The following is a 27,278-nucleotide window of genomic DNA, read 5'->3' on the forward strand; positions in this document are numbered from 1 at the left end:
ATACCCTGAAATGGAATTCACGGCCTCCCTCACACTCCCTCCCATGCCCAGCCCTGGGAACGTTTTAAAGTAAATGCCAGGCATCATATTATTTCATTGGCATATACTTCTCTAAGTGTTTTTAACACAGTAGGACCTTTTGTTTTTTTGCAACATGCCACAATACCATTATCACATCTATAAAATTAATGGTGATTTAGTTATACAGTCTAATCCCTAGTCCATAGTTTCCCCAATTATCTTAAAAAAAAAAATTGTTTTTTAAAGTTGGTGATTTCAAACTAGGATCCAAACAAAATCTACATATTTCCTTTATTTGCTGTATCTTTAGGTTCTTTTTTGGATTTGTCTCCCTCTCAGCCCCACATCATCATGTTTTTTATTTGTTGAAGAGATGAAATTATTTATCCTGTAGAATTTCCCTCATTTGGCTGATTGCATTTTTGGGGGTACAATTTAGCATATTCCTTTCTCCTCCATATTGTCTATAAACTGGAAGTTACGTTGAGAGACTGGGTTTGGTTCAGGTTTTAATATTTGGGGATGAAAATGCTTCTCCATTGGGGCAGCAGTGTAATTCCTGTTGCACCATAGCAGGCAGCGCAGAACACCCAGTTGTCTCAATTTTACTACTCTAGTGTACTAAACTTGATCAGCCTGATCTAGCTATTGTCAGTGTTAGCTGAGCTAGCTAACTGTCTTTTGAAACACATTAGCGCGTTCTACTCCAACGGTTTCTGTTCAGTTTGGTGTCTGTCTTTCTATAAAAGAACTTCCACTGGATGTTGCGGAGCCTCCAGGATCCTGGATGGGACCTTTCCTGGAACTCAGGCAAAAGAGGGGCTTCCCTGGTGGCTCAGTGATAGTCTGCCTGCAATGCAAGAGATGTAGTTTTGATCCCTGGGTCAGGAAGATCCCCTGGAAAAGGGAATGCAGCCCACTTCAGTATTCTTGCCTGGGAAATCTCATAGAGAGAGGAGCCTGGCAGGCTACAGTCCATGGGGTTGCAAAGAGTTGAACTTGACTTAGCACTAAACCACCACCACCACCATTGGCAAAAGAGATCCTGCCAGACCCTGCTTCGAGTTCTCAGTGTGGTACTCAGATTCTGTCCTGGGGTTCCCACTTCAAGCAGGGGAGGGGAGGGGGTCACCCTTCCTTTCAATGATGACTTGGTACTGGGTTCCTTGGCTATTTTGACTGTTGTTGTTGTTTAGTTGCTAAGTTGTGTCTGACTCCTTTGCGACCCCATGGACTTGTAGCCCCACCAGGGTCCTCTGTCCATGGAACAAATGTCCAGGTTCCTCTGTCCAGGCAAAAATACTAGAGTGAGTTGCCATTTCCTTGTTCTTCCCCATCCAGGAATCGAAACCCCATCTCCTGCATTGGCAGATGGATTCTTTACCACTTAGCCACCTGGGAAGCCTCTTTTGACCCTTAAGGAGACCACATTTTCAGACCTCCACTTCTGTCATTAAAATAGCACAGCTGTGGTTCCCTCATTCTAGTATTAAGAGTAAATTGTGTTCTAGAGTTCCAGGGGATGTTTTTCACTTGGTTTTTGGTAAAGATGTAACTGTACAGTTTTTTCTTTTTCTGCATTCCTCTTGGCTCTTACTGTTTTCTGTGAGAGGATCCTAGGAACTTCCAAAACTGCTTTGCTACTGTTTCCTCTCCCTCACTTCTCTGCACTCTTGGTGTTTCAAAGTTTAAGTTGCCTGCTAGTTGGCCTACATTTATTTATCAGATTCCTGCTATTGAAATAGCTCATTTGACTTCTATTAAAATAATTGTGACTTTTTCTCGTCTGAGCTGTGCGATATAAGCCAGTATAAATTTAAGTATGACTGTCCTCTGGAAAGAGTTGGGCAGGCTCTCATCCGACGGCTTTAATCTCTTGTTTACATTTTTAGCCAAGAGCTGTACCAAGTTGCTATACTTTGTTGTGAAATTCAGAAAAGCAAAAAGTGATTCTGGGTTAAGGGCCGCCAAGCAGGCCACCTGAAAGGCTCTGTGTTTGCCCTGACACCAGATCTGAACAAGAATGATACTAAATTCAAATACATGTCTGCAAACTTATCCTGGACAGCATTTGTCGGTATGTTTTATTTATTGGAAATAGAAAGGGAGATTAGCTGAACTCGCTAAGAGAGTAAGTCAGACAGAAGAATTTTGGAAGTTGAGGTCTGATCACAAATGTTAAACACACTGTTACAAATGCAGCAGTAGGAGCTTTACTGTCTTAAAGTTGCACATTATCTAATTGAGCCACTTCTCAGACTTTAGGCTCCATGTTGAGATCAACTAAGAACAAATTGTTAGAATTACACGTTTTGTGATATATTCTGGAGTCAAGATGAAAACTGCCAAAATATGCATATTAGCCAGTGAAAGCTTTTGAATCGAGGATACAACCGGGTAGAACTTGATTTACAGTAGTGAATGGGGATTGAAATTGTGTGTCCATGGTCATAATAATAGCTGTCACTGAATCACTGGAGTCTTGAGGCAAGCCTGGAAATAAAGAGCAGTGAGTGAGAGCATAGATGCTAAAGCCCAGCTAACCTGATTGGGTCCTTCCTCAGCTATTTTACTTGGTGACGTTTGGCGAGTGACTAAGTTTTCATATCTGTGAAGTGGAGATAAAAACAGTCCCTAACTCATAAAGCTATTATGCGAATTAAATGAGTATAGGTAAAGTATTCAAAATAGCACTTATCTGATTGGTAAACACTGGGTAAGGTAAGTGTTTTCCATTGTTATTATCTGTCTTCAAGAGTAGTTTTATTGGGTTTTTAGCACATCTCATGAGAAAAGGTGAATAATGCCTCTCAGGTTATAGCCATGGAGTTCTTTCATGACCACCATCAAATATTAGGAGCATTAATTACTTATTTGAATTAGAGTTAGTTGTGGCCACGTAACTAACAAAAAACATGGATCCTGTTGATTGAGTAAACTGATCCCCAAAATAAAGTTTAATACAGACATTTTTATGTTTCATTGTTTCTCTTAAAGTGCGTATCTGCAAAATGGAGCCATAATTCTCTAGTGATATCCTTAGGACTAAAAAATGTTCACGTAACTTTTAAGAGTGCTTCATTTTGACATAGGACACACTTTAATTAAGATCTTAATAATGTGAGTGTATAAGTGTAGTTTTATAGTATTGTTTTCTTACATATTTTTAAGGAAAATATCCACATCGTTACTAATTCGCCCCCCCCCCCGACACACACAGGTAATGTGAACATTAGAGTGAAAGACTTTATAATGTTGAAACAAATTAATTGCAGATAAATTAATGGAGTGATGGCTTTATAGAAACATTTTCCATAATTTGAGTTTTGTGCTTTAATTTATAATTGTCTTTTCTATAGACTTAATAGTTCTATAGACATTTTTCTTTTTCTTCCCCTTTTTTTGGCTGCATGGCAGGTAGGATCCTAACTCCCTAATCAGGGATTGAACCTGGGTCCCTTGTAGGGGACATTGAACATAAGACTGCCAGGAAAGTCGATAGACATTTGTATAAAGTAAGATTCCTCTGTATCCCAGTGGGGTTTTGTTTATTTGTTTGTTTCTTCTTTGTTTGACATAAAACTGTAGGTGAAAAGTGAAAGTGAAGTCACTCAGTCATGTCCAGTTCTTTGCAACCCCGTGAACTGTAGCCCACCAGGCTCCTCCGTCCATGGGATTCTCCAGGCAAGAATACTGGAGTGGGTTGCCAGTTCCTTCTCCAGGGGTTCTTCCCAACCCAGGGATCGAACCTGCATTGCGGATCGAACCCGCATTGCGGGCACACACTTTAACCTCTGAGCCACCAGGGAAGCCCAAAACTGTAGGAGCCATCAGCAAATCAAAATTTAATTCTCAATTCCTTTAGTTTGATTTCAATTTAAAATCTGTAACATTGTATTTGACCTTGTAAGAGTACCTACACACTTATCACTTGAACCCTAACACAGAACTATTTGAGAGAGGGAAAAATGTGTAAGAATAATCTTTCTCCGTATGTCTTTCACAGTTTTCATTGGAAATCAGATGTCTAACAATGTCTAACAAACCTAATTTAAGAAATGCAGAGTTAAGTTTTTCAAAATCCAGAACATCTTGTTAGAAGTATTTCCAATCTGAGAAATAACTCGATACACGATTTTATGGGAGTGGAAAGTAATACATAGTAATCCTACTTCAGCCTGCTGGAGTTCCTCCTTACTGACAAATTGTAACATTATAGTATCAAATCCTGGAAGGAGCCCATCTATAAGACCCTAGGTCTCTGCCCCCCACTGCCTCCTCTCTAAAATTAAGACATTAAATGTCTTTATTAATCAAAAACTTCTATGAAGATTTTTAGTTGCTAAGCACAAATACTTAATTTGCGTGTCTGATTTTAACTAAACAATTTGAAACAAGATTAACTACCAGAAGTATCTCTTCACTATTTCTAGCCCATGCCCATGTTTTGTCGAAGTAAACATTTAGTTCCCTTTTATAATGTTATTTTTAGTTTCAGAATAAGTTACCCTCAACATTGAAACCAAAAAGAATATAATTTTAGAAGACAAATCTTTATTTTGATTTTGAAAGATGCCTGTTGTTATCTTCATTTTGTGTAGTAATGGGAAGGTTGAGTCTGGTTACTTACCTGAAAGCAACTTTTCTATTCTAAGAAGAGTGGAAGGGAAGATAACAACCATAAGAACAGACTATGATCTCCAGCCTTTAACATTTTGTTTCCTTAAACTTCACAGCTCCCCTACCACCAGATTTTATAGCACCTCTCTGGCAAATGACTAACAGTCCGTTCTCAATTCCTCCATCCCCCACTCCACACACACACATGACTAATGAATAAAAATAAAACAAGTACTTTCAAAGGGACAATGTAATGGTCTATTTATAGTATATAAGGTCTTCATCCTTAGTTTTTGAAATATGGCTTTTCTCCCCTGCTTCAATCACATTGCTGTAAAGATACCCTTTGATTTAGGATAGAAAGTCTGATACTTGAACATCTCCAAAAATACAACATCTGTCCTTTTCACTGAAACTTTCAACTTGTCTCAGCTTTTATTTATGTATGTGTTTTAAATGCGTGGGAAGTAGTATCTTGCTGTGGTTTTAATTTGCATTTTCCTAAGGATTAATGATGTTGATGTACAAATAACCATGCTTATTTGGATTTTAAATTCTTAAACCAGAATTCAATGAGGCTTTTTTTGTTTTGTTTTTTGACCATGCTGCAGGGCTTGCAGGATCTTAGTTCCCTGAACAGGGATGAGCCTGTACCCACTGCAGTGAAAGTGCAGTCTTAACCACTGGACCACCAGGGAAATTCTGATAAGACTTTTTGATCAATTTACCAAAATGGCTTTAGATCAAGATTTGAGGGTCACATGAAGCTTTAGAAAATTTTCAGATATACTACAGAAAAATGGTAGACAAGACTATTAAGGTTTATTCTCAAAGTACTTTCATAATTTTTCTGCAAAATTGTCAGCTTCAGGGTTCCCACAAATCCTGAATTTGATTGGAATTTAACACTTTAAAATGTTTTAATGATTTTAAAACTACTTAAGTAAAATAGCAGCCTGCAAGCAAGATAAGTCAAATGTGATTGAAATATTTCTTGAGTGACCCATGGATTTAGCATAAAGTGAAAGTTTCAGCAGAAGCTGCTGCAACATGCATTCTAAATCATAAAGGAGAGGTTTAGAGAGAGAGAGGGAACAAGGAGGAGGATGGATGTAAAGAAAAGCAGATGGTGATGGATTTCTTGAGGGCAGCCTACACTGGGGAAGAAGTCTTGAGGAGGGAAAAGGGGGACTGTGTGCTTTACGTTTCCTTCATCTCTTTAAGTCCTCACAAAAAGTTTGTGAAGCAGCTGTCTTTATTCCCCAGTTGGTAGATGAAGAAAACTGAATTATCATAGGTTTCCAGTAAGCAAAGAAACAAGCCATTTCAGTATATAAAAAAAGAATATATAACATATGAATTCCAAGGGAGGTACTCCAAATTAGATGCAAATCTGCTACTGACCAGTATTGTTTCCTCTCATTTATGGATGGAGAAATTCAGAAACAGCTAAATAACTTGGAGGCCTGTGGAATAAAACAACACGGTGTGGCAAATAGTATCTAGCACTTATTATTTATGTTTTTTCTGGGTTAGGCCATACTGATTAGATGCTCTCAGCACATCCATTTTGAAAAACAGTATGTATTTTAAAGAAGTATGGCGTTTAGAAATGCCACAGTAAATGAAACAATAGCTTCATTATTAAACATTTAGTTTTGAGTTGGCTAATTTTGTAATGCAGTGCAACATTTTTTAAACAAACTTTTTTTATGTATAACACATTGAGTAAGACATGTCTTAAAACTTAGGGAAGAAAGCAAAGTAAGGATGGAGAACTAAAATCGCCCCTAATTCTACCATCCAGATTTAAGCAAATATATTTCGGTATAACTGCTTCCTTTCATGCTTATTATAGTAGCTCTGAACTTCATATAATATACATGTGCATATATAATTTTAGTAAATTGACAAAGCTGTGTAGATATTACCGTGCAATTAAATCCAGATTTTGAAGATTTTCATCATCCTGAAAAGGAACCCCATCCTTGTTTTACCCCAAAACTTTCTCTCCTGGCCCTAGGTTAACTACTAATATACTTTCTATCTCTATAGATTAGCCTTTTCTGGACATTTCATATTAAAAGACTTTATACAATAGTATTTTGCATCTGGCTTCCTTCATTTAATGTAATGTTTTAAAGGTTCATCCATTTTGTATTAATAGCACAGCAGTATTTTCTTATTTGTTATTGAATAGTTTTCCCCTGTCTGTAGATATACCACATTTCTTTTAATCCATTCATTAGCTGGTGGACATTAGGTTTGTTTCTATTTTTTGTCTATTAAGAATAATGCTTTTATGAACATTCATGTATAAGTTATTTTTATGGATATACATTTTCATTTCTCTTCAGTATATATTTAGAAGTAGAATTTCTGGATAATATGGTAAGTTCATCTTTAACTTTCTTAAAGAAACTGCCAGGTTGTTTTCCATAGGAGCTATAACATTTATGCACGATATAAAATTAATATACAGAAATCTGTTACATTTCTAAACACTGGTAGTGAACTATAAGAAGGAGAAATTAAGGAAACAACCCCATTAATCATCACATCAAATTCCCTGTCAGTCCACTGCCCTGGGGATGAATGTGGGTTCCATCCTTGGTTGGAGAACTAAAATCCCACAAGTCACATGGCACAAAAAGAATAAAATACCTAGGAATAAACGTACCTAAGAGGTAAAAGATTTGTACTTGGAAAACCAGCAGACACTGATGAAAGGAACTGAAGATGACACAAAGAGATAGAAAGATATATTATGTTCTTGGGTAGGAGTAATCAATATTGTTAAAATGACCATACTACCCAAGGCAATCTACAGATTCAGTGCAATTCCTATCAAAATACCTGTGGCATTTTTGACAGAACTGGAACAAATAATTTTAAAATGTGTATGGAAACACAGAAGACCCTGGATAGCCTAACCACTAGGCTACAAGGGAACCTCCTATATTTATAATAATTTTTGATTCATGAAAGAGTTGCAAAGATAGTACAGAGAATTTCTGTATAGCCTCACCTGTCTTCCCCAGTGTTATATTCTTATGTTACTGTGGTACATTTGTCATTAAAAAAAAAAGAAAAAATAGGTAGCATTATTATTAACCAGACTCAGGCTGTTCAGTTTTTCATCAATGTCCTTTTCTGTTCTGTGAGTCCCTGCAGGATACCGCATTGCATGTAGTCATTATCCCCTTAATCTTCTCTGACCTGTGACAGGTTCTCCTGCCTTCTTTGTTCTTCATGATCTTGACTGTTTGGAGGAGTACAACTCAGATATTTTTTAGAACGTCCTTTAATGTGGGTTTGTTGTATTTTCTCATCATTAGAATGGGTTATGGCTTTAGGAAAGAATATCACAGAGGTGAAGCATTCTCACCGTGTCAAATGGTGGAGGGATATGACATCATTGATGATTTAGCCTTCATTGATGATTACTTGGCTAAGGTAGTGTGTGCCAGGTTTTCAACTGTAAAGGTACTTTTTTTTTTTTTTTAAGTCTTTTAGTGAATTTGTTACAATATAGCTTCTGTTTTATGTTTTGGTGTTTTGACTGCAAGGCATGTGGTGTCTTAGCTCCCAGACCAGGTATCGAACCCACACCCCCTGCATTGGAAGACGATGTCTTAACCACTGGACTGCCAGGGAAGTTCCTAAAGTTACTAGGTTCTATTCCCATCTTCTGTTTTTTGAAAGTGAATCACTCGGTTCAACTCACTCTCAAACGGATGGGGGAGTGGGTGCGAAATTAAGCTCCACCTCCTGCAGTAGAGAGTATCAAAATGTATGTTTGGGATTCTTCTGTCCCATTTATTTATTTAAATCAGTATGTACTCCTGTATGGGGCTTCCCAGGTGGCACAGCGGTAAAGAATGCACCTGCCAATGCAGGAGATGTGGGTTCAGTTCCTAGGTCAGAAAGATCCTCTGAAGAAGGAAATGGCAACCCACTTGAGTATTCTTGCCTGGAAAATTCCATGGACAGGAGAACCTGGCAGGCTATAGTCCATGGGGTCACAAAGAGTTGGATGGATACGACTAAGAGAGTGAACTCACACGCAAGCACTCATGTATACTTATTTTATACTTTGAGTTATAATCCAGTACTATGTTATTTGCTATTCACATCTTTCTAGTTTTGGCTATTGGAAGCTCTTCCACATTGTCTGATGTCAGTCTGTCTCTTCTTAGCACCTTTATTGTGATATAATTCATATAGCATAAAGATCATCCATTTAAAGTATATCATTCAGTTCTTTTAATGTACTCATATATTGGTGCAACCATCACCATGACCCCACACTTCTCAGAACTCACCCTTCAAGCCTGCATCCCCTGGCAACCCTTTATCTACTTTCTGTCTCTGCAGATTTGCCTCTTCTGGACATTTCATATAAATAGACTGTGTCCTCTTTGTGACAGCTTCTTTCAGTTTAGCACAATGTTTTTAAGGTTTGTCTGTTTGGTATCTTTTTCTTTTTTGTTGTTGTTGTTGTTTGTTTTATTTCTTATTGTTTTTGCATGGTTTCTGTTTGGTCTTTTCATCTTTATTCAGCTGTTCCTTCTACATAGTTTTAATCATATGGGTAAAAAGTTGGTGTTCTGTTTTTGTGACTTAACTTTATATTGTCTATATTTTCCCATTCATCTCATAATCTGCATATTTATTTTAATGGTAAAAGGACACCAAGTTAGTATTCATTTAACTTGATTATTAGTTTGTAGTATCTGGGCTTGTTTTATTTTTCACTACTGTAAATGATATTGCTTTAAACTTTTTCATGCATGTGGATTTTTATTTATACCTTAGGATAGATCCCCAAGACTAAAATGCTTGAGTTGAAAAGTAGAATCATTTTCATGATTGTTTTTGTTGCACTCTACCCGGTCACATTATAGAAAACTTACAACAAATTAATTGTGTTGTTGTTCAGTTGCCAAGTCATGGCCAACTCTTTGCAACCCCATGGACTGCAGCAGACCAGGCTTCCTTGTCCTTCAGTACTCCTGGAGTTTGCTCAAACTCATGTCCATTGAATCGGTGATGCTATCCAACCATCTCATCCTCTATTGTCCCCTTCTCCTCCATCCTGTAATCTTTACCAGCATCAGGGTCTTTTCCAATTAATAACTATTAAGAAGTCAGTAATAATATATACATAACATATCTGTCTCCTTATATAACCTTATTAGCACTTTTTTCTAATTTAACACACATAAAAGAAGGAAATGAAAGAAGTCAGTATGCTAAATATTTTACAAGAACTGTATTATTACTTCATTTAATCCTTGCCACCACTTTGTAAGTTAGTTATTAATCTCAGTTGACAGTGCAAGGACTGAGTGCCAAAGGCCCTTGGAGTTATAGCCAAAGGGCAGATACCAAAGATCAAGTGGTAGAAGATGATAGAAATTCAAACCATTTCATTAAGAACTGAGCCCAGAGCAGGAATGGGAGCCAAGGCACTGGACCAATGGGATAAAGACCCAGGAAGGCCTAAGCTAGATTGGTTCAAGAGGAAGTCTCTCTGTCTTTTTTTTGGCTATGCTGGGTCTTCCTTGCTGTGCACAGGCTCTCTAATTACAGTGACCGAGGGCTACTCTTTGTTGCAGTGCACCAGTTTCTCATTGCAGTGCCTTCTCTTGTTGTGGAGCATGGGCTCTAGATGCGTGGGCTCTACTGGTTGCAGCTGGTGGGCTCTGGAGCACAGACTCAGTAGTTGTGGCACGAAGGCTTAGTTGCTCCATGGCATGTGGGATCTTCATGGACCTGGGATCCAACCCATGTTCCTTCCATTGATGGGCAGATTCTTATCCACTGTACCAACAGGAAAGTTCAACAGGAAGTCCTTTTGCTGCATTCAAAAATATATCTCTTGGACTTCCCTGTGGTCCAGTAGTTAAGAATCTGCCTGCCAATGCAGGGGACACGGGTTCAATCCTTGATCCGAGAACATCCCACATGCCATGGGGAGATCTGAATAAAGTATAGACTTCAGTTAATAATAATGTATCAGTTTCATTAGTTGTAACATAAGAAAGTTATGACCAACCTAGACAACATGTTAAAAAGCTGAGACATTACTTTGCCAACAAAGGTCTGTCTCATCAAGGCTATGGGTTTTCCAGTAGTCATGTATGGATGTCAGAGTTGGACTATAAAGAAAGCTGAGCGCCGAAGAATTGATGCTTTTGAACCGTGGTGTTGGAGAAGACTCTTGAGAGTTCGTTGGACTGCAAGGAGATCCAACCAGTCCATCCTAAAGGAGATCAGTCCTGAGTGTTCTTTGGAAGGACTGATGGTGAAGGTGAAACTCCAATACTTTGGCCACCTGATGTGAAGCGCTGACTCGTTTGAAAAGACCCTGATGCTGGGAAAGATTGAAGGCAGGAGGAGAAGGGGACGACAGAGCATGAGATGGTTGGATGGCATCACCGACTCAATGGAGATGAGTTTGAGTGAACTCCGGGAGTTGGTGATGGACAGGGAGGCCTGGCGTGCTATGGTCCATGGAGTCACAAAGAGTTGTACACGACTGAGTGACTGAACTAAACTGAACTGATGCTAACTAAAATGTTGATAATAGGGGAAACTCTTTGTGGAGTATATGAGAACACTCTATGTCCTTGGAATTTTTTCTGTGACTCTAAAACTGTTCTAAAAAATAACATCTATGGAACTGAAAGACATCAGTGGGTCACAGCTTGCATTTTTTCCTCAATATTTTGTTATGATGATTTTCAAATATACTACAAAGTTGAAAAGAATTTCACAGTGATTTCTCATATCCTTGCCACTCTGTTCTACCATTAATCTTTTACTATTTCATCCATCCCTCATTATCTGCAGGGGATTGGTTCCAGGGCTCCCACACATACCAAAATCTGTGAATGCTCAAGTTCCTTATATAAAATGGTGTCATGTTTGCATACAACCTACACACATCCTTCATATACTTTAAAATAATTTAAAGTAATCTAGAAATAACTCTAAATTACTTATAATACCTGGTACAATGTAAATGCTACATAAATAGTTGCCATTGCACAGCATATTCAGGTTTTGCTTTTTGTAACTTACTGGAATTTTTTTCCCAAATATTTTCAATCTGTGGTTGGTTGAATATATGGATACAGAACCCACAGATCTAGAGGGCCGACTGTACTTAATTTATCATACACCTAACTGTCTGTCCCATCTATCTACCCATCCATTAATTTATCTTAGTTTTTTGGTGTAAATTATAAGGAGTTTCCTGTTGGCCTCATGGTTAGGACTGTGGGCTTTCTCTGCAGTGGCCCTGTGTTCAATCCCTGGTCAGGGAACTGAGATCCCTCAAGTCACTCAACATGCCCCCCCCCCCAAATAAAACAAAGTAAATTATAGACAGTACATTTCCCCCAAATACTTCACCATATGTATCGTTAACTAGAGTATTAATTTCCTTTTATGTAAAATTTGCATATAATAAAAGGATAAATCTTTACATTTGGTGAGTTTTGAAGAAAATCCATGTCTATGTAATCCAAACTCCCCACAACTGCATTTTTTTTTACACAATGAAATGTCATAGAAGATACTAGAGTACAATCCACAAAATGTGAGTAAGTATTGTTTTATGAACTTCTGCTCAGATATGTATGTACCCATATATGTAAAATATGTCACAATGTAAAATATATGACAAGAAAGTGAAACTCATTGGTCTGGTAGGGGAACTCAGAATGTATTTGCATAGTGATAATTTAGGGTGACAGATTTTGTAAAATGCAGTGATGGTTTAAAAGAAGAGATAGCCACCATTTTGTGGTTAGAAAGAGAGATTGGGATAGCCAGGAAAGGCTTGTCTCAGGAAAAGGTGAAATATTATCCTAATGATGTGGGCCAACACTTAAGTAGCACTTACTTGATGCCAACTGCCAAACTGTTCCAAGAATGTTACATATACTAACTACTGCTCACAGCCTAGAAGGTCTAATAGTGCTATTATTCCCATTGTACTTCAGACTGAGTACAGGAAGGTTAAGTAATTTGCCCAGGATCACAAGGCTAATAAGTAGTAGAGCCAGTCAAGTTCTGTCTAGTTAGTTTATACTTTTGACTATTACATTCTATGAATACTATATAATTTTTTTTTTGGTGGAAATTGGCTTTTTAACTTGGGAGATTGTATTTCAGTCAGTTTCATGGGGCCAGAAAAAAGTTTTTGTCTGATATTACCTGAGTGTGTGTGTGTGTGTTTTACAATATTGTGATTCTGAGGTACATAGAAAGCATTTAGAGCTCGAAAGGATGTTGTTTAGTTGTGAAGTTCCATGTCCGACTCTTTGCAACCCCATGGGCTGTAGCCTGCCAGCCTCCTCTGTCCGTGGGGTTCTCCAGGCAAGAATACTGGAATGGTTGCCATTTCCTTCTCCAGGAGAGCCATCATCAAATATCATCTTTGTTTCTAGAAACTTTCTGCTCTACCGTTTTCAAGTAGTGAATTGTCTGGTATTTTCCAAATTAGTTGTGCAGCAGCTTTAGAAAAGATAATGTTGAGTTGATCATTCCCACAGCTACCTGAAGTTGGTGCTTATTAAGCTTAAATGAACATTTAATGACACTAATACACCGAGTGAGGCAGAGGCAACGTGATAAATTAAAGGCAGCATTATATTATGAGTCAAGAGAGCAGAATTCAGGACTTCACTCTACATCTCAGGTTACTGGTTTTCCCATAAGGGAGTGCACATCAGAGATGACAGATACAAAGTACGTATGTTGCCACACCCTGCTTCCTCACCCACAGCTGACATTACTAATTATTCATGACATCGTTTTGTTCAGAACCTGAAAACAGCTTCAGAATCCTTCCCAACACAATGCTCGAAGCACTTAGTACAGTTAATCACAGTTGGCACCCAAGTTGAAATATGTTTATCATCTTTGGATATGACAACTATAAAGATTCTTCCAGTTCTAACTCCCAGAGATATATCATCAGAAATATAAAAAACTGTGCTCAATTCAATATTTACTTCCATCTTTCCAGTCTCTCTTCTAAGCATTAAGTTTACATCATGTAGGGGGCTCGTATTCTGCTGTGACTCTACCAACCTCCCCTAACCTTGACCTGTAGGCATCCTAGCACCCTCTGTGTAATGTCTTTCCCAGTAAAGTTTCTTTTCTTTATTCTTCCTTGATTTTTCATGTATATTCACACAAGTTCTTGGGTGTAGAATCTTATAACTTCTTGGCAGTCAGAACATCTTCCCCAGCCTGTGTGTTGTTGAATGCAAAGTTTATTAAGAGAGGAAGTTCATACCTGCTCCCTGACCACTCCCAACACTTGTCTAAGCATATTCCTTCTTATTGCCCTACCCTGGTTTCATAGTTGTTTAATCTCCCTCCTCCCTCATAATTAGTAACCAAGATAGGTTCTTAAGTCATTCATCTTCAGTTCTCAAACATGTACCTGTCTCCGAGTCTCTGCAATGTCTATTTTGGTATCGTATATTTTATAGTACAAATAGTTTACAGTTTTGCTTGTCTACTTTATTACCACTGTGTAATCCTACAGTTATAAATTGTGTAATTGTCTATGAGCATGCAAAAAAAAAGGTGATGCATTCAAGTCTTTAGATGCCTTCGGCTACTATTTTCAAAACTTGCGTTCTAATGAGTATCAGTTCAGTGCGTCCTTGTTTGTCATCCTTCCTGTTGAAGTCAGTGGGAAGGAATGCTGTGCTTACAAGGTAGAAACCAATTTGATCCCTTGGTGTAGCATCTTAGTGGGGTCATTTTACATCTCATTTTACCACTTAATGCAGCTAGGGCATTTAAAGGCGAAGGTTGGGTCACGAGTACCTTTGAGACAAATTTTTTTTTTTTTCTGTCATTTACCCAGCAGTTGGAATCCAGGGTATATTTCTAACTTTCGTAAAGATGGTTTCAAAATAACTGTGCTGAAAGGGAGTAAAAGAAAGGATGGTAATCTTAATTTATTAGTCATCTGCCATAATTTACTGGCAGTCATTTGTAAGGAGAATAAAAGCAGCACTTACTGCCAGATGATTAAATAACACAGAGGATGTTGCAATCCCACCTACAGTAGTGAGTTTATCTTCCTGGAAAAGAGAGTGAATGACCGCAGGCCTCCCCCATGGCCCTGCTGTCAAGTCCCCAGCTGAGCTGGTCTAGATGGCATCCTGTTCTAGGTGAATGCAGCAGCCCCAAGCTTTGCCAGCCTGGATCCGGTTCTAACCCGCTCTTAATGTTTGGAATTGTTTTGAGGTAACCACCTGTGTGACAGGGTTTAGGATACGAGAGATGAGCTGGGAGGGCAAAAATATAATATAAACCTTAGTTCAAGTATTATAATCTGTTGCAACTCTTCTGTAAAATTATTCCAACTTTTAAAATTTCACTTAAGTACTAACTATGCTTAACCTTAGTCTTTTGCACTGATTTTCAAAGATACTGCAAAATGTGAATATGATACTATAGTATTGGTTTTAGATGAGACAGCTCTGATGATCATGATGAAAGAACTGGCCATTGGTCAATATTGTGTGCTTCTGCACTGATTATTTGGAAAACTAATTAAGTATAAGAATAATGAACATGAGCTGCAATACAGCTGAGTTGGAAATAAAACCATGAGCATCAACCCCTAGGAGTAGGAGTGTTAGGGGTCTGTCTTGTCCTCTGAGCTGTGTCTCATCCCTGATACGCAGGCATCCAGGGACGCTGGGCACCATAACATCCATAGAATTCAATTTGCTTGTCCTTGAAATGGGAATAACAGAAGTCCCTGCTGCAGAAAATTGTGAGAACTAAATAATGTATGTAAACTGCTCAGTACCTTGTAGGGTTTTGTTTGAGGACTTTGACAAATAATTGATGTTACTGTGGCTCCCAGCACTAACGAAAGAACTTCAGTACAGATCCTGTCTCCATTGTCCATAGAATAAAGTTCATATTCCCTAGCATCACTTCTAAAGCCAATTTTGTCTTATGTGAGCAGATCAGTTTCCTATGACCATTCTTTCTGCCCCTTGACCTGCAACCAAGGTGAGCTTTCCCAGAGCTTTCATTCCCGTAATTTCTGTGCCTCAGAGTCACTCCCTCTGGGTCATTCTTCAATGTCTTGCCTAATTTTTAATTAATTTTTAATCAATTTAATTAATTTTTAATCAATTTAAAAATGCCCCTTCTCTGGGAAGCCGTTCCCAACTCTCCGGTGAGGCTCCCTGCACCTCCCTTTTGTGCACCGCAGAAGTTTGCCTGTCCCAGTAAAACTTACACTATGTAATGCTGTTACTTACCTACTGCCCAGCACCTTTGCTAGGTGTCATGATCGGAAGATCAGAAATCATTACTTCTTCATCTCCATAATCTCTTTCTGGTGCTTGACATGTAGTTGGCACCCAAGCAGATTGATGAAACAATGGAATGAATATGAGTAGAAGCCCTGTGGATACTCAAAAATGTTTTTGGAGGATAACTAGTGAAAATTTATCTCTATTTATTAAAACCTCATTTAGTTCACAGGAGTGAAGACCAATGTTATCAGAAGACATTTTACTTCTGGTTTATCTGTGGAACACATTTATTATGATTCTTGAGAAACTTGATCTTGTCTTTCTGTTTTTCTTTTTGTTCTTCAGGTTCTGGTTACAGCCACCCCTTGCCATATCTTTTGAATTATACTTGGAAAAATAGTGGCCAGAGGAAAAAAAAATGATAAAATTTTTCCTCATGGTGAATAAACAAGGGCAGACCCGACTTTCTAAGTACTATGAACATGTGGAGATTAATAAGCGTACGCTTCTGGAAACAGAAGTCATAAAGAGCTGTCTCTCTCGATCCAATGAACAGGTAAGTCTGACTCTCTCTTTCATCTCTGCATCCAACATAGTGTGGCAGATTTGTTATTACTGAGTCTCAAGGGCCATCGTTTTCTTTGAACCCCATTCTTTCAATAGCTATTAGAGGAAATAACAAATGAAGTGAAATGAAGACTGGCGCACAGCTCTCTTTACATCCCCTTAAGGAAAATAAAAGCAAAGAAAACCAGGGAAAGTCTTGGGTTCGTATTTAGGTCAGCACATTTGTCTCATTGCCCTATGGAAGTGGCAAATTTACTCCTGCTAATAGACATACCTTCTTTTTTTGTTTGTGAGAACTGAGCCCTTGGAACTCTCAGGAGTGCCTGTAGCAGATGGCTTTCTTTAAGCCAAAAGATGAGGTCAAATGACCAGGATAGAGGGAGACACTCAAGACCCACTTTGTGCCAGAGGATAATAATAGGATTCTCATGTGGAATAGGGTGTTTTTTATTCTGCTTACCATTTTTATAAATTTACCACCAACATAAAACTGGAGCAAGTAATTTAAAACAAACTTGATTTGAACTTGTCTTAGTATATAGATGAGAGAAATGAAAGTTAGCAAATGCATGTGAAACAACTAATTGATCCATTCTGCCAAAATTGAGTTTAAATTGAATCATTAAAATAATACTAAATGGGAATTTAAAAAGCCGAGCCTACTTTTACAAGGGATTTTAATTGGAGAATTACTTAGTCTAGGCCCTAAACTTGGAATCCTTTGGAAATCATGGAGCAAACTAAGGCAAAATCAGAAAGCCTATATAAATCACCCATTAATTTGCCATTTCTCCATTTCACTGACTATGTAGAAAGGCTGCTTGTAGGAACCACTGGTAAGTCATAAAATATTAAGGTACATCAGTGCTCAGAAGTGACACATCGACACTGTGTTTGCCTTGGCATATAAATTGATTTTCCAGTCAGAACATCTCAGAGTCCTCTTTGAATTACAGCTTTGGCCTGCCATGGCACACACTGCTTTATGCAGTTGTCAAAAGGAAACTGGAACTATTAAAGAACTGTGTTAATAGCCATAGACTTTAAGTAAGGGTAAACAGACTGCAGAAGCATTTCTGTTTGAATCTTTCTACAGAATGCAGGTACTCCACAATTTCAAACATCATTTTCACTGATAGGTTACCCTCCGAAATATATGCTTTGGAATGAGTATACCGTTAGATATTTTTGAAGCATTCTAAATTATCTTAGATCTTAGAGGGAGCCCAAAAGTAACACAGTCTCAGCTTCATTTTTATTTTATCCACAAAGGTACTTTGATACTTTTTTTTGAATGTAGGAAACTCCTGAGAGGCTTTGAAAAATGTTCCTCAGTTCTTTCAAATAGGAAGTGATTCCTTGAAAGATCTGACTGAGCAGAAATTATACTGGCCCTGCAGTGAACCTAAAGCTGTAGAATGGTCCTGGATTTAATGGTTTTTATCCCAATTTCAAATAAAAACCTCAAACCCTTCCAATAAATAGATTGTCGAATGGCTTCCCATGGAAAAAATGCCATAATCAAAGCTTGCAGCTTCAGGAATTCCCTGGCGGTGCAGTGGTTAGGCAGAGAAGGCAATGGCACCCCACTCCAGTACTCTTGCCTGGAGAATCCCATGGACGGAGGAGCCTGGTAGGCTGCAGTTCATGGGGTTGCTGAGTCAGACATGACTCAGCGACTTCACTTTCACTTCTCACTTTCATGCATTGGAGAAGGAAATGGCAGCCCGCTCCAGTGTTCTTGCCTGGAGAATCCCAGGGACTGTGGTGCCTGGTGGGCTGCCGTCTGTGGGGTCGCTCAGAGTCAGACACGACTGACGTGACTCAGCAGCAGCGGCAGTGGTTAGGACTCTTCCCTTTTACTGCCATGCCCATGGTTGTGATCCATGGTCAGGGAACCAAGATCCTGCATGCCACACAGTGCGGTCAAAAGCTTCATTCCCAGGTATATCTGAATGTCACGGAGCAACGTATCCCAGTGCAAGAAGTGATACAGTTCTTAATCACGTTTGGTCAAGCAAAGCCAAAAGTCTAAAGGCAGGGCAACACTGTACCTTCATCCTGCTGGTTGAATTCCTATCCTCCCAGGGTCTTCCTCTCCCTTTTTATGTAACGGCCTTAGGGGAGAGATGAATGGGAAGTGAGTTGTTTTCTCCACTAGTCAATAGTGGTAAGCTATTTATCAATCCTTATAAGGCACTGTTTACAATGGATGATTTTTGTCTAGTATCTGTCACGTAAAAACCACCTTTAAAGAATTTTTAAAAAGAGCCTGCGCTCTGCTGTGCTGAGTCGCTCAGCCAGGTTCTGACTCTTTGCGACCCCGTGGACTGTAGGCCATTAGGCTTCCCTGTCCATGGAGATTATCCAGACAAGATTCCTGGAATGGGTTGCCATGCCCTCCTCCAGGGGATATTTCCAAGCCAGGGACCTAACTCCCGTCACTTATGTCTCCTGCATTAGCAGGCGGGTTCTTTACCACTGGCGCCACCTGGGAAGCCCTGTGTAACATCTTAGTGTTGTGTATGTCTAGGAATGTGTAGACAGATACTCAGATCAGAACCTAGAATTATGCATGCCATTTTGAAGAAATCCCTGCCAACCTTAGGAATTAATATCTAATTGTGTTTTGTCTAGTGCTCTTTCATTGAATATAAGGACTTTAAGCTGATATACCGGCAGTACGCAGCTCTCTTCATTGTAGTTGGAGTTAATGACACAGAGGTAAGATAATAGAAGAGCTTATGGAAAATATAAGAAAATTAGGAATAACAATCTGCTTTTTATTCCTCTTTAAATTGACACTTTCTTCCCCACTTACCTCCACAAGCATTATCTTGACTCTGGAAGAATATTGTTTTGTTTGTGTTTTGTTCTAAAGGTATTGGGTTTTTGTCAAGGCTGGGGAAAGCTATGTGGAAGAGATAAACTAGGATTTTTCTTGGATTAGATGAGCAGCTTGTGAAGAAGCTTGAGACCACCCTTCCTTGACCCTAAGCAATGCCGATTTCCTGCCCTCGTTCTCTGTGGCACAGGGGGGCCACTAAGCCAGGGGTAGAGGCCAGACGGTTGTGGTGTTAAACCTTGGCTGACTTGACAGAAGCCAGAGCAAACTGTGAATGTGAATGTGCTGTGATTACGTCTCATCAGATATAGTTCGCCTTTTCAGAAATGTCAGTCTCAGATCAAAAGCCCGTTTGGCCATGGCATCCCTGAAAAGGATGTTTAAGATCTAAAATACTTTGAAATCTCAGTTGATTGTTTTTCACCCATGCACCAAACTTTGAAACAGTTTCCCCATCTTCTACAGATAGAAAAGTGACAACACGAAGACCCTGAAGGAAAAAAAACAACTGGCTTTAGCCGTTGGTCATGAAGTCAGGGAGTAAACCTCAAAACTCTAATCACTAGACTCGATCTAGTTTCAGTTCAGCTAGATTCATCACGAACTTTTCAAAAAATCTTAGAGGTTAAGGTTTTCTGCATTTCCCCTGTTGATAAGCTTCCTTTAAACATATAAGTCCTAGAATTATTCTGAATATTTGTCAATAGGAAGCTACTTTGCTCACGTTATCTGTTTACCAAGCCACATGCTCTAAAACCTGGCTGCTGACGGGGCAGCTCCATGTCTGGTTTCCCCATATGTCACCCTGAAACTATTTACACCATTCCTTTTTTGTTTCAGAACGAGATGGCAATTTATGAATTCATCCATAACTTTGTGGAAGTTTTAGATGACTACTTCAGCCGAGTGGTAAGTCTCATGACTTAAAAATGGTTTTCATCCTTCGTCCAATTTTCAAGAAATAGGTCTATATAAAAAACATGTGTTAATATAGAGCTTTAATATTTAAAAGTTAAAAATCAAATAATGCCAGATTTTCTTTACCTTTCCTTCTGGCTCATCCAAAGTGTTCGAAGCTATGCTATGTCTAGATCTCTATACAGAGCCAGTTCTATAAGACGAAGAACCTCTTGTGTCTTTTTCTCAGTTAAGACATTTTGCTATATAAATCGATCCCTTCTTCTTTCTTCTGCTTCCCCTCCTAGGACACCAAGACCCTTTTAGTTTAAGATTCATTTCCATGCAAACCCTTGCTGTGAGGATCAGAACCAACTCCCCTTAAGGAATACATGAGTTCCCTTCCAACAGTCCTTTAACAGTTGTACTGAAATGTAACTTACTGACATACAATTCCCACTTAAAGTGTATAGTTTTTAGTATGTACTCAGAGTTGTGAAACCATCACCACAAAGTTTAAAAATATTTCACCATCCCCAAAAGAAACACCATACTCATTAGCATTTCTCTCCCACTTATCTCCTCCACTTGCTCCAAGCCCTAGATAATCTCTAATCTACTTTCTGTCTCTATAGGTTTGCCTGTTCTAGACATTTTATATAAATAGAATTATATAAAGTTCAATAATATGTGGTCTTTTATGACTGAATTTTTTTACCTTAGCATAATGTTTTCAAGACATTCGTCACATTGTGGTGTCTGTCAGTGCCCCTTTTCTTTTTATTGCTGAATAATATTCTATTCTGTGGATATACAATATTTTGTTAATTCATTCTTCCGTTGATGGACATTTGGGTTATTTATACTTTTTCTCTATTATGAGTAATACCACTATGAACGCTTATATACACATTCTTGTGTGGAATCATGTTTTCAGTTCTCTTGGGTATATACCTAGGAGTAGAATGGGGGGGTGATATTGTAATGCCATGTTTATCATTTTGATGAACTGCCAAACTGTTTTCAAAAATGGCTCCATAATTTAAATTCTCATCAGTAGTATATGACAGTTCTAATTCTTCACATCCTCACCAAACCTTGTTATTATCTGTGTTTTTGATTATAGCCATCCCAGTGGGTATGAAATGGTATAAATAAGTTGTGAGTTTTATTTGCTTTTCAGTAATGGATAACAGTGTTGAGCATCTTTTCATGTGTTTATTGGCCATCTGTATATCTTCTTTGGAGAAATGTTTGTTCACACCCTTTGCCCATTTTTGAATTTCATTATTTGTCTTTTTTATTGTTGAGTTGTGAAAGTTCTTGATGTAGTCTGAGTATAAATCTCTTATCAGACATGACTTGAAAATGCTGTATCCATTCAGTGGTTTTCTTTTCACTTCCTTGGTGCTGTCTTTTGAAACACAATAGTTCTTAATTTTGAAGAAGTTAAATTATTCTGCTGCTTATGTTTTGGTGTCATGTCTAAAAAGGCTTTTACCTAACCTAAGGTCATAAAGATTTACTCTTTATGTGTTCTCTTCTTTTTTTCCCAACTCAGACCTTATTGATTTCAATGTTATATTTGTTTCATTTATATAATAGTTTTAGCTCCTGCTTTTAGGTCTTTGAGCCATTTTGAGTAATTTTTGTATATGGTTTGAAGTAGGGGGTCTCACTTCATGTTATATCCAGTTGTCCGTGTGCCATTTGTTGAGAAGACTATTCTCCCTGCCCCACCCCCATTTAATTGTGTTGGCACCCTTGTCAAAAAAATCACTTGACCATAAATGTAACAGGCTTTATTTCTGGATTTTCAGTTCTGGTCTTCTGTATGTCTTTCTGCATACAGATATGTATGTTTATTCTTCTGCCAGTACCACTATATCTTGATGACTTTAGCTTTGTGGTTAGTTTGTAATCCAACAGTCTTTTAAAAAAGAATCAGTGAAGATGTTTTATTCTGCTACCATAGGCTTTCCTGAGACTTGGTTAGACATTTTTAAGAAGCAGTAGTGACACAGGCTAATTTTTCAAACTTGTTTTGTTTATTTAATTTTGCTCTTAAATAAAGAGATTAGGAAGGAACTGTTTCCAAGCTGCTTCCTCTTGAGGCAATGAGTGGAATCTGCTCCATAATTAGTAATCATGAGTGCACTATAGGGCAAAACTCATGTTGAAAGTTGTATCTTCATCCTAACTCCTAATGCCAGAAGTAAAGTTTGGCAAACTCCTTCTTTGTGGGACAATCAACTAGCCAGCTTTCATTGCCTTCATGCACTTTGTTCTCAGTTTGAAAAGTATGGTTCCTAGACCAGTAACATAAGTATTACGTGGGAATTTGTTAGAAAGATAAACTCTTGGCCTACCCCAGACTATTGAATCAGTCTGGGTTGAGGTGCTGCAAACTGTGTTTTAACAAGCCTTCCAGGTGATTCTGATGCCTGCTTCAGTTTGAGAGCCACTGTCTTAATGCATGAGGCTTGCTGTCAGCCATTTCCTAATTCAACGACTAGAGCTGGGAAGCGGCTGAGTGGCCTGTGACATGGTAGTGCATCCAGCTAGGAAGGTACCCTCCAGAGCTGAAAGAGATGCTTATCTCTTGACAACCACTCTGTTAAGACAGACTGGTTCCAAGTCAGGGTCTGTGATTCAGAGCTGGCCATGGTTAGCCACTTTAAGAGAACACCTATCAAGTAGAATATAATTTCCCAAAATAGCAATGTTTTAAACCTGGGAGAATGAAGAGTGGGTCCAAGCACTATCATTGCTAAGGTTTGTAAAATTATGATATTCAGTAACTGAGAATAAATAGCAGGTTGCTGAATGATAGCTGTTATTTTTGGGAGAGAGTCGGTGACCACATAAACCACAGAAGTGAAGATTAGAATTTAATTTAAGCCAGTTGATTATACAGGACTTGGATAGTACTAAGGGATGACCCGGTTTAGGATGACAGTAGCAAAAAGAAGAGAAGGAGGAGAGAGAAGAGTACCATGGGAAATAAAAGAAAATCTATCCCACTCCTGGAGAATGCCTTGTCATCTAAGATTTATTTTTAGGTTTGTGAGTTTTAAACTTTCTTTCTTGGTCTATTTTTACTCTTCGGAGTTTCCAGATCTTAAATTTGGAGATCAGTCTCATGCTGTCTGGGTCGAAAGAAGCATCTTAGCATCACGTTTCAATACAGAGCCAGCCCAGTTAGCTTCAAAAGAGGCAGGACTTATGTATCTGTGTCATCATTTGTGGATTTGCCATAATTTATTAACTAGTCCTTCCTTTGATAGACACCTAGCTTGTTTTCAGTAATTTGCTACAATAAATAACATTACCCTGAATATCCTAGCACACATCACAGTGCCATTATCTAATTGTTTCCTTAGGATAAACTTCTAGAAGTAAGACTGATGGATTCAAACTGGTGTGCACATTATTACATTTTTTGATATACATATCAAATTACCTATGTTCTATAAAGGTTGAATTAGTTTATTCCCTCTACACTCTAAAAGTGAATTGTTCTGGCCTATAAATGTCCTCCAAACGGCAGCCTATTTCTTTTTTCAAATCACCATCCCAAACGCAGAGCCTCCGCGTGCTCCAGCTCCTGCTTATAGAGCAGCCTCTCCCCGCTGCTTCCAGGCTGGCGGCCAGAGCAGGCACTGTCTCTGCTAAGTGACAGGTCTCTGCACTGTGTCCCGGTGTCTCCTTCTCATCCTTGGACTCTTTTCTCTTTTCCAGAGTGAACTAGATGTATCCTTTTTCAGTGCTGTGAGCCACGTTTTCCACACTAGTTGGCAAAGGACAGGCTAGTCCCGATCAGGTAAGTGCCAAAGGCTGGGAATCCAGTATCCGGAAGGCTCACCATCAATAGCTCTGACAAGAAGTAGCGGTACAGGTGATTTGCAGAAACTCTCTACCCTTTTTCACGACAATTCTTGTATTTTTCATACAGGGCAATATGGTGATGGTGTTTAATGATCACTGTTATATATTAATCTAACTTACATATATGGAATAGACTTTTTCAGAATTCAAATAAAATTTTTCAGAATTCCAAGCCCTTCAGAAAGGGCTTGGTCCTCCTACGGAGAATGGATTTTCGTGGCTCCAGGTATAAATCTCCAGAAATTCCCCACATGATCAAGAAGGCTTCCAGGAATGATAAACTGGAAGGTTAAAGAAATTGCCTGGCTTGTGTTCATTTCCTTTTATAGCAGAGGAAATTCTCCTTTTCTTCTGTTCTCCCTTTTAAATCAAAGTATCCAAGGGGCCCAAGAGCAGCATGATTTGCTTAGAATACTGCTGATTTTGGCAGGAGCCCACCGAGCTTTGTGTGAGTGCCCTGGAGACAAGTTGTCTTTTAATTTTTACTTAAGAAATCCGCTTACCACTTGAAAGCAATAAATAGAATAGTTCTTTGAGAGAACATTAGGCTTGAATCTAAAATAGTGACATTAATTATAATAAGTATATATTAATTATAGCAGTTATGTATGTACATATACATATGTGCTGTGCTTAATCACTCAGTTATGTCCAACTCTACATAGACTGTAGCCCGCCAGGCTCCTCTGTCCATGGGGGTTTTCCAGGAAAGAATACTGGAGTGGGTTGCCATGCCATCTTCCAGGGGATCTTCCCCACCCAGGGACTGAACTCAGGTCTTCTCCATTGCAGGTAGATTCTTTATCGTCTGAGCCACCAGGGAAGTCTGTATACACACAGACACACACACACATAGATTAGAAACCTATGTCCAGCACCAGTTTGTCAGTATATTCGGGGAAATGGCCATTTACCTTTTACTCTTGATAGAAATTGGCATGTTGATAAAGTTCATTTGCAGGCTGTGTTTGGAAACCTCTGTTAAGTTAACCAGGGAAATCTGAGTGCCCTCTAGTGGTGAGTGACCTAAATCTGTGGTCCTTTTGACCTAGCAGACCCAAGACCAGGCTGCATACTAGGGTATATTTTTATTCAGCATGTAATATTCCATTTTAACTAAATCTTTTAAAGCAATTCAAAATAAATCTCTTCCTCCTTACATAGGGGAATAATAAAAATGCCTTTTGATTTAAGAAGTTATGGCACTGGTGGTAAAGAATGCACCTGCCAATTCAGGAGACTTGAGAGACACAGGTTTGATCCCTGGGTTGGGAAGATCCCCTGGAGGAGGGCATGGCAGTGCACACCAGTATTCTTGCCTAGAGAATCCTATGGACAGAGGAGCCTAGTGGGCTACAGCCCATAGCATCACAAAGAGTCAGACATGACTGAAGCAACTTAGCATGCCCACACAGTAAGTTAGCAAAAGCATTTAATAGACATTTTGCCAGAAATACAGACACTCAGGTTCTGCTTTCAATCCTGCCACCAATTGGGTGTGTGTATCAGACAAAACACATAAACTCCTCATCTCAGAATGATGGAATTAAACTGGAAGAGCTTTGATACCCTCTCAGCTTTAGTGTTTGATGTTGCCATGACTCTAGGTAACTGAGCTGCATTGCCTTACACTTAGAGCAGGATGGGAGAGTCTTTCAAGTCTAGATACTCAGAATTCAATTGAGTCAGATGTAGTAGGGTGTGTTTTATAGTTGGACTCATCGTGTTGATGTGTCTTATATACTGACTAGGTGTTTATTAGAAGTAGAGATGGGTTTGTCTTTTTATCTGTCTAGTGTATAGTATAGGTCAGTGTAATGCGCTCCAGCATTCTTGTTTGCATTTAATTTTCACACTAAAGCACACAATTTCTGTCTCTTTCCATCATTTTAGTTCGCTTCATTTTTGCCTTCTCTTCCACTCTGACCTACTTAACCTATTTACTGTCCCTCAGCAGTTACTTAGGCACATCCATTTGACAGATTAGGAATTTTTCCTCACTTAGAGAAGGGAGCTAAGTCTGCAGATCTGGAAGTGTGTGTCTGTACTCGAGGTGAAGTTCACGTGGCCCTCCCACGGTCTAGAAGCACAACAGCTGGCAAGGCAGGGGCACCAGTCTTCTATTGACCTTCTTAAAGGGTTTCTACCCTCAGCCATCTGAAAAAAAGTCACATTACAAACCCACAACTCTACTCTGCCTCATACATAGTTCTGTTTAAACTGTCACATCAAAGACCTCCAGGGAAGACTTCTCCACACAAGCGTTTAACGGGAAAACAAGGGAGCCCTTTAGAGGTGCTGCCCAGAGACGTCCTGCATCAGTGCTCTGGTAGCTTGTACCTGGGAACCTGCCAGAGCAACCAGCATTGTGCCCGGAAAGTAGCTTCCTTGGGCCTTGAGACGTTGAACCAGCAGCTAACCCAGTTGCAACCTGGAGCCAGCTACCCGGGACAGGTCATGACCTTTGTGTTTGCTTAGATTAGGAAAGCCCTCCGTGTCAGTCCCTACAGATACAGACATGATTTAACCTCACGGAATTCCCAAGAAGCTCTTTACTCACAGTCTCTCTCCAGAGACATTATCACCCTGTAGCTTTTAAAGGAGGGGGTGGTTTTCCAGAGCCTGCAGGGTTAGGCACTGGGAAATTCAAAGTACCATTTACATATCTCCCTAGTACAGGCTTGTTCTACTTCTGGTAAGACTAACGTCATAGAACAAGGCAGATGGAATGTTAAAAAGAAATGACCTAAGCTCCAGAAATCAGGACAGAGATTCTGGCTTGTTGAAAACCCTTCTGAGTGGGAACTCTCTGTTGCAGAGGTAGGGTCGGGTAGGGCAGCCTGCACCCCAGGGGCCAGGCACGGACAGTGACCTAAATCCTTCGTGTCGCACCGTAGCAGCTCCTGGACCCTCTTCACATTGCACTCCACCTGTGGGGCTGGTTGGTGCCTGAGGGCTTCTCTCAGGAAAGTTCGCCCTACCTGATACTTTGGTAGACTGATTAAAGACTTCAAATTCCACGAATCAAGATAGTTCTTAGGAACCAACTGAGGAGCCTCTCAAAATGTGTTCAGCTCCAGAGCCCCAGGTTTGCTGAACTCTCCAGACAAGTCATAATTCAAAGG

The 27,278-nt window shown here is 39.2% G+C and overlaps 1 protein-coding gene across 5 annotated transcripts in view; it reads left to right on the top strand.

Annotated features, from left to right (window-relative positions):
• Positions 1 to 27,278, top strand: part of AP4S1 (adaptor related protein complex 4 subunit sigma 1) — a 69,350-nt gene that overhangs the window by 9,113 nt on the left and 32,959 nt on the right. For 4 of the 5 annotated variants that reach the window (XM_065905855.1, XM_065905853.1, XM_065905856.1 and 1 more), the window contains exons 2-5: positions 16,302 to 16,512; positions 19,161 to 19,247; positions 20,209 to 20,277; positions 24,007 to 24,018. In XM_065905855.1, coding sequence (XP_065761927.1) covers positions 16,375 to 16,512; positions 19,161 to 19,247; positions 20,209 to 20,277; positions 24,007 to 24,018 — 306 coding nt within the window. In that variant the 5' untranslated portion in view covers positions 16,302 to 16,374. Of the gene's footprint in view, positions 1 to 16,301; positions 16,513 to 19,160; positions 19,248 to 20,208; positions 20,278 to 24,006; positions 24,089 to 27,278 lie in introns of all 5 variants that reach the window. The other variant, XM_065905857.1, reaches the window with a different exon arrangement.

The sequence above is a fragment of the Muntiacus reevesi genome, chromosome 15, assembly GCF_963930625.1.
Source record: "Muntiacus reevesi chromosome 15, mMunRee1.1, whole genome shotgun sequence".
NCBI classification, from domain to species: domain Eukaryota; kingdom Metazoa; phylum Chordata; class Mammalia; order Artiodactyla; family Cervidae; genus Muntiacus; species Muntiacus reevesi.